The sequence below is a fragment of the Triticum urartu genome, chromosome 1 (genome assembly GCF_003073215.2).
Source record: "Triticum urartu cultivar G1812 chromosome 1, Tu2.1, whole genome shotgun sequence".
NCBI classification, from domain to species: Eukaryota; Viridiplantae; Streptophyta; class Magnoliopsida; order Poales; family Poaceae; genus Triticum; species Triticum urartu.
In genome coordinates this window covers 317,217,814-317,225,937 of record NC_053022.1, presented here as the reverse complement: position 1 = coordinate 317,225,937, position 8,124 = coordinate 317,217,814, and the positions used below count along the sequence as shown (strand labels likewise).

General features: G+C 40.8%; 1 protein-coding gene across 12 annotated transcripts; it reads right to left on the bottom strand.

Annotated features, from left to right (window-relative positions):
* Positions 1–1,303: 1,303 nt before the first annotated feature.
* On the bottom strand, positions 1,304–7,301 carry LOC125509622. 12 transcript variants are annotated; one of them, XR_007284171.1, is made up of 10 exons: positions 6,641–7,301; positions 6,393–6,539; positions 5,884–6,018; positions 5,601–5,751; positions 5,341–5,403; positions 5,155–5,253; positions 4,917–5,009; positions 3,720–3,812; positions 2,196–2,276; positions 1,304–1,738 (listed from the first exon to the last, which is right to left on the bottom strand). XR_007284171.1 is itself a non-coding variant. In XM_048674636.1 (7 exons), the coding sequence occupies exons 3-7, from the start codon at positions 5,358–5,360 to the stop codon at positions 1,548–1,550; spliced, it is 567 nt and encodes a 188-aa protein (XP_048530593.1). In that variant the 5' UTR covers positions 5,361–5,403; positions 5,601–5,751; positions 6,393–7,301; the 3' UTR covers positions 1,304–1,547. The 12 variants fall into 12 exon arrangements, 3 of the variants coding, with proteins under 3 accessions (XP_048530593.1, XP_048530606.1, XP_048530601.1); XR_007284169.1 differs by lacking the exon at positions 5,884–6,018 and having other exon boundaries at positions 1,350–1,738; positions 3,720–3,901; XR_007284168.1 differs by lacking the exon at positions 5,884–6,018 and having other exon boundaries at positions 1,350–1,738.
* Positions 7,302–8,124: the final 823 nt, after the last annotated feature.

Here is an 8,124-nt window from a genome sequence, read left to right as displayed (position 1 = left end):
GTAATATATCGTTGGAAAGCTTTTGACATCCACATTACAATCTTATAAAAAAATTGCAAAAAAAATTATGATTTAAGAGCAGTTTTGAAAAAACCGTTTTTTTCAAAACCGAAAACACGAATCGTATTTTGGACTTAATTTTCAAACGGTTTTTCGGAATTGAGCAAATGAGATGGCGTTGGAAATCTTATGAAAATCCGCATCTTCCATATATCTACTATTGTTTTCAAATTCTATATGATTTAAAAGTAATTTGAAAAACAGTGAAATTCTGGGCGAAATGTCATTTCACTGTTTTTTGCAAATGGTTTGTCGGATTGACGCAAATGATACGGCATTGGAAAGCTATGGAAAATGCGCAACTTTTGCATATATAAAGTTTTTTCTAATTACTTACGGTTTAAATACGAATTCAAATACGGTTAAAATTGGTTTTGAACGTGATATTTTTAAAAAGTTTGTCGAAATGGGGCAAATAATATACCGTTGGATAGCCATCGAAAATGCGAAACTTAGTCATGTTGGACGTTTTCTCTACTTTGCAACCGTTTAAGAGTAATCTTGAATACAGCATGACGGATCCTGCTGTTTTCTCGTCCGAAAAACAGAGTAATCGTACTGATATATGTGTATATTTGTACTGAGCTATTTTTTGTAGAGTAATTTTAAATGGTTCCGAAAAAAGGTACTTGTACTGATGCTTGCATGGGTTTGTACTAAGCGTGTTTTCAATAACTAGACTTTTGCTGTGTTTTTTGGGTAATATTTTTCTCGTAAATTTTCAACGGTTTACTGTATCCTAGCCCTGTGCTTGCATTATATCATCGAACTGGATGATATTTTTTCGAAAAGAAAATGTTTTTTATTCTTTTTTGAACTAAACATTTTTTTACAACGATGTTCTGGACTTCTCTTATTTTATGACTTGTACTTTTATATTTTATGACTTGTACTTTTATCATTTGAATTGCATGGGGTTTCCTTTTGCTTGAACTTTTACAATTTGAATTTCTGTCATTTCTTTTATTCCGAATGAACCACCTTTTTTAACTTGTACTGATCAATATTTTTAATTAAACCAATTTTCCTTTGTAGAATGGACCACCAATTGTATGTACATCAATTTTTTATTACCTGTAAATGAACTCTATTTTTAGTTGAACTTCCCCTGTAGATGTACATGAATTTTTTACCTGTAAATGAGCTCTCCTCTTTTCTTGAACTTCCAGTGTAGATGGCATGATTTTTTCCATTCAATTCAACATTTATTTTGAAACTGAATATGCACAAGAGAAGGACCACATGCATCCAACAATCTGACGAGGTTATAATAAATAGGAGACAATGTATACAACAGAAAGGCTTCAAGTAGTACTATAAAAAAAATCAAGTAGTACCAAGCTCTCCTTATTTTGTTTGCTGTAGTTCCTCAAAGTGATGTAGCATACACATGATTGCTTTTTTAGGAGCTTGAACTATTGTTTCGGTCAACATAGGACCATCAATTGTAAAAGTGGCGAACTGAATATAACTTATTTCTATGGATCTCAATGGAGTAAAACAGGGAGCAGTATGTGAATGGTAGTACAAGAACGACGAGCATGGCTGTGGCATCCAACGATGGCATCATTAGCAAGATGGTGTAGAAAGCGCCTAAGGAATCCCTTGAACTCAGGATGCAGTGGCAGCAGGGACTTTTTTTTGTTGAATCCACTAAACATAAGGGAGCTCCTTCGACCTGTAAGATGGATGGACAAAAACCATATAAGGTGAAATGAAATTTGTCAAGGTCGAAATGACCGTAATCATGTAAAACATGTAAAAATAACGACAAGTTCATGCACAGTAACATTAGAAGTACACAAACAAAGCTAAACAAATGTTCTGTACTTTGAAATACTTCATTTAGTTCCCAAATACTTCATCCGTTTCAAAATATGAACTTCTATATTTATTTTCTTAGAACTTATTATGTTTTCCCTGCAAATTTCATGGGGTTTTTGTGTTTCATGTTTTTTGTTTATTTTTGTTTCTGTTTTTGAATAAACTTATTATTAGAGAGACTCCTTTTTCCTTTTCAATTCAAAAGTGAGCAAAGACTAGTTTTAGGTATCAATATAATCAACATTTTTCTATGAACGGCCTGGTCGCTACGACAGTGAACGGCCTGGGGCGACGGTATTGGACTGACATACATAGCCGAGGCCGATAAGGGTAGCACGGCAGCAGAGCTACATGGACTCCAGGGGCATCAATACATGAACTTCTTGTTGTACCTGAACGCAAATAGTTTCAATACCCATGTAAATAATATAAAAGATGTAGAGGGCATCAAATCATAACCAGAACATATATGTTTTAGAATCCCTCCAGGCTGACACAAAAATATCCAATCACCCTCTGTTATAGAATGAATGCAAAATACAAAAGAAAAATAAATGAGCAAACTGCTTATCCTGAAGTTTGGGCAAACTTAATTGGAGAACTAACAAGAAGGAATACATTAGACCATGGAAAGGTGCACATCGTCCTAATTAGTAGAGGCGCAGGTTGCCAGCCCGGATCTAGGAGAGACATTTTTTCATGATGACCTTCTGCTCCCTCTCCCTGCCTTAACCCAAACAGACGAATAAAAAAGAGCCAACTATAAATGCAAAGTACGCAGAACTCTGAATTTTTCTAGAGCTTTTTGTTGAACTGAAGCATGCTTCGGAGCAGGGCGAGATCAAGCGGATCGGGAGGAAGCTGAGCAACATACATTGGAGATGCAAGACCACAATACATCAATTAGAGATGTCACTGAACTCTGGGACATTTGTGCTACAAGAACTGAATCTACAACAGTCTTAGACTTTCAGGTTCCATATGCAAGATAGCTACAAATTGCTAAAATCAATCACCAACAGAAAAAACACCAAAAGGTTAAATGGCTGCTTGAGGAAGAGCCAAAACTATTTTGGGGTGGCGGACGGCAGCAACATGTGGGTTGGGTTGTCGTGCATCGGGAAGGGTGAGGAAAACGGCAACCAATCACTATAGTGGAAATAGGAGCTGACGGACGTGGACTGCTGCTCGGCATGAACTTGACCGTCCGGATGCCACGGGGCTGGACTGGGGACGGCGCTGGACATACTGGAGCAGTGGCAAGGGAGCTTAGAGAATCAGTGTACATCGGCAACGGTCTGCTCGCACAAGGTGATGTACTGCTCTCCTGGGATGAACGGGCGAAGTGTGTGCCTCCCGAGCCGCGGTGTCGAATTGCTTTAGGTTGTGTCGCTGAACGACCTGGTGTGGCGGCTAAGAAAGGTATGGGCAGTACAACGATGGAGCTCCACAGGAAGTGGCACAAGGCTCGACACAATCGGCCTGGGAGCTGCGACGGTGAACGGCCTGGGGTGGCCGGGTTGGACTACTAGTATGGACGCCACATCCTGGAAACCTTTGCAATTGACATGGGGATGCTTCCAGATGCACCTTCGATCATGCACCAAGACATTTCATTTTATGTTTTTTACAGTAGAACAAATACTATTTTTTATGCCAAGTAAGTTCAAACAGAACAGAAGTGCGGCTTCATTTGCAAGAATAGAAAAGAACATAGGTTTCTTTTGATACATAGAGGCATAACACCTGTTTTGCTAGAGGAATAACATGGAAACAAGGAGGAAATTGGACTTGCAATTGTTAAGTAGGTGAACTGAAAAGCACACAAAACATACACTGAAGAGCGGGATCCGGCCGGTGACGTTGCGGTGGGCCGTCTGCACACACACGGTCACACTCCACCGTGCCCCAATCTCCACCTCGTTGAACTGAATGAAATTTATAAATTGAACCGAATTGAAAGAAGAATTTGGACATCATGTGTACATCAAGAAATAAACTTGAGCAGTACCAACTCCTAAACAAAAAGTTTTGGTATATTGAGATTAGAGATTGTACATTGGTGAACTTTTTCTCCCTACAGAATCGTTGATCAAATAGATGTACTATTCGCGAGGTTTTATCAACATGATAAGTAGTAGCAGTACCACTCTAGGTGGCAAAGTAGTAGCGGCACAAAAGAAGGCCACCATCAACAGTGAGTACTACCGCGACACCTAAACTATGTGTTGGCCACGCTTGCTTTACATATTACTACAAGATTTTTATGGAAAAAAGTACTACAAGATTCGTGAACACAAGGGAATATAGAAATTGCACTGAAGGTGTGAATTAGAGCAGCCGGAAGAGGATGCAGCAGCACGCACACACCACCAGATAAGTTCTCCTATCTCCAGAACACATGTATACATACACACATCTCCATCTACAACAAACAAAAGAAATTGTTGACCTCCAGAGTTTTTGCAAAGTGAATTAATTTTTGCAACCAGAGAACTTGCTACACTTAGCAAAGGTGAACTACTAATTCCCAAAAATTACAGGATGTCTACTTCCCTGAACCAGAACTTTTGAACTTCACGTATGCTCATATATGCTATTTCTTTTGAGTTCCCTATCAAATGATCGGTTTCAGTAGACGAGAAAATTGGCTCAACCTCATAGCTACGAAAATGAATTTGATTGAACCTTCACACATAGAAAGTTTAAACTTTGCTCAATAGCTAAATAGTTCAACCACATACATACAAGCAGAAAACATGCAAAATTTGGTCCTATTTAGACATATACATGAGTACAATAGATCAAGTCCCCAAAATTTTGTATATAAGATAATTGATAGCCACATTTCTTAGTATTTTTGAAATATACATGAGTACAATAGCTCAAGCAAATAGGAAACCACGTAAGTGATGGAGAAGGCAGAGAATTAGTTCAACATCCAGTCAGCAATTTAAAAGTAAAGAGGTAACAAAATGTAGTTGAGCTATACTGCATCACACACAAAAAACTTGAACTTTACATAATCAAACCTGCTTAGCGACGAACTCCAGCTTAAGATGTATCCTGTACCAAGACCAAGCTTAAGATGTATCATGTACCAAGACCAATCTAGAGAACCAGAACTGCAGAAATTAGCAAATTTGAACTTTTAGTAATTCATTCCATCGGCAAAATGAATTACAAAATCTTCTCTTCACAAACTATGTACATCAACAGCAAAATTGAAGCAACAACTGTAACCATATTTGAAAATCGCAGAAGCAATACATAGGTGTACTGATGTGTGGGGAATTTTAGAACTGATGTTCTATTATTTTTGACTACTGATGTCAATCTTGCTCTTCTTTTTCCCTTGCTGCTTGTTGCCTGTGCACCAAAATTGTAATAGCAAAGCACCTTAAATTAATTGACAAAAGAGGTTCCTCTATGCACAAAAGAGGGAGTCTGTCCAACCTGTTGACATTGTTTAACATGGCAGTCTACAAACTCTGTTGTGCATCTACAAATCTTCTCATGCTGTATGAAGAACATGGAAAAGCATATGTAATTGGACTTACAACTGGCAAGTAGATGAACTGAAATGAATACAAATACCCGTTGTACTATACAGGAATAACATGGAAACACAGATGAAATCAAACTTATGATCGACAAGTAGATGAACTGAAACAGAATACAAAGATACATGTAAAGAGGAAGGGGGAAGGCCAGACCTCGTCGTTGCGTCGTTGAATGGCCTCGGTTGTCGGCAGTGAACGGACTGTGGTGCCGGCGGTGAGCGGCATGTCTGCTGCGGGAATCGGGGGATGGGGCACGGCCTGCAGAAGCAGGAGGCGGTGACCTACAGAAGGAAGAGGCCGCGACCTGACGGCAGAAGAGAATTGAAGAAATAAATATTGGGGCCTGCTCATATATCCACAAATTCAGACACCAAAACTAAAAGAAAATAATAGAACAGAAATAAGAGAATGTTAAATTTGACGTATCAGTTTTTACCATCACTTCCAAACCTTTAGTTTTTTCACTCCTATCTAATCTTCAGCAAATTCTCTAGTGGACTATTATTCTTGTCAAAAGTAATCAACATGAATGATCTCCACCAGTTACCAATTCTAGTGGAGCTATTTGTACCTTCATCATAGAAAAAAGTAGACTTAATATTTCTAAGTTCTGAAGATGAACAAATGAATCGTACAAAATACTATCCAAAAATCACACTTTTCATGATACCAAAATTATGAACTTGCCATACAATACTTTTTTATTTTGTCATGCGGCACTCTTTGAACTTGCACAATTCATTGGTGGCAGGAAGCAGCAACTAGAAGTATACAATTGTTTTACAGCATCCTAAACCCTGAACGGTATATGTAGGAAATCTAGTCAGGGTCTCAGGAATCAACTAAATTTTCCACTCAATTCTATATTTCATCAGTACTAGTAGGACTCAACCATAAGTGCGGAATTGTAGCAATGTTAAGGAAATAGTTTCAGGAGCTACTCACGCCGGATGTGGGGTGCTCGCGCTCGTGGACGCTATCGACGCCGACGACGGGATCCAGCCATCCACGGGAGCCCCGCTCATGGACACTGACGGTGTGCTCCGGGGGGTGTTTAATCTCTACCTAATTTGCCACATTTTTTACAGCTCACTTGCAGAACAAAGAGACATATTAGGTGCCTCATTTTTTTTCATGGAAAAATCAAATAACATTTTTGGACGCCGGAAGAAATCTAGAGGAAAGAATCTTACCTCCACAGTGCAGTAGCTGGCCTCCCTGCAGCAGGAGAGAGACGAGGTGCTCCATCGAACGTCACCGTGGGAACGACATGGTGGTAGCTAGATCCTGGGTGTTGCTGCAATGAACGGGCCGGGTTGGTGGCGTTGAATGGCCTGGGGTGGTCCGGTACTGTGGTTATGGAGCCCCACTAGGACGAGATGCGCGGTGTGGGAGCCGGGGGAGATGGGGGCGCGGCGGTGGCCGGAGCTGGTGGAGATGTGGTCGGGGCGGCGGCATGAGCCTGGGAGGAGAGTGCGGCAGGGAAGGTCGGGGCGGCGGTGCGCATGGCAGGAGGAGTAAGGAGGTGCGGCGGCAGCACGCGTGCTAGGAGGAGGAAGGAGGTGCGGGGGCGGCGGCACGGGTACTAGGAAGAGGAAGGAGGCACAGGTGCCAGGAGGAGGAAGGAGGCACGGGGATGGTAGCGCACGTGCCAGGAGGAGGAAGGAGGTGCGGGGATGGCGGCGCGCGTGCCAGGAGGAGGAAGAGGAGCGGGACCGGTGACACATTTGGTCTGGAGGAGGAAGAAGAGCCAGGTCGCTGGCGCTCTTGGTCGGGAGAAAATGAGGAGAAGTACGGCGACGGGTGTGGGGAATCAGAGATTGGAAGGAGGTGGATCCGTCGGCGGCCAGTCACAGCGCCACGCTCCCTCGCTCCGGCTACCGCCCTCTATATATATATATATATATATATTTCACTTGGATGTAGGTTTTCATAAATTATTATTGTTGACATTACTTTTGAGGTAAAAGGTTGGGAGGCGAAACTATAAGCCCCTATCTTTCTCTGTGTTCGATTAAAACTTTGAACCATAAATATTATATGAGTGTTAGCAATTGTGAAAGATTAAATGATAGTTGAGTATGTGAAGTTTGCTGAATCAAAGCTCTTACATAGACCCTTCCCGAAAATAAGATGAATTGCAATTGTTTGATGACTAAGAGCATGGTTTGTTAGTTTTCAAGAAACTTTATGATATATAATGATGCTATAAAAAGTGATTGAAACTATCGTTGATCAAACTTAAGCACTTGCTAGCATTCACACTTCATAAATTATTTCTTTTATCATTTACCTACTCGAGGACGAGTAGGAATTAAGGTTGGGGATGCTGATACGTCTTCAATGTATCTATAATTTATGAACTATTCATGCCATGTTTACAATAGTTTTATATGATTTTGGTATGATTTGATTAGAACTAACTCGGACTGACGCTATTTTCAGCAGAACTACTGTGGTGTTGTTTTTGTGCAGAAATAAAAGTTCTCGGAATGCGATGAAAATCAACGGAGAATTTTTCTGGAAAATATAAAAAATACTGGAACAAAAATCTATCGGAGGGGAGTCCCGTGGGCCCCACGAGGGTGGGGGCGCGCCCACTAAGGAAGTCCTAGATTAGGGGGTCCTCGGACAGCCGGACTACATCCTTTTGCCGGAGTGTTGGACTATGAAGATA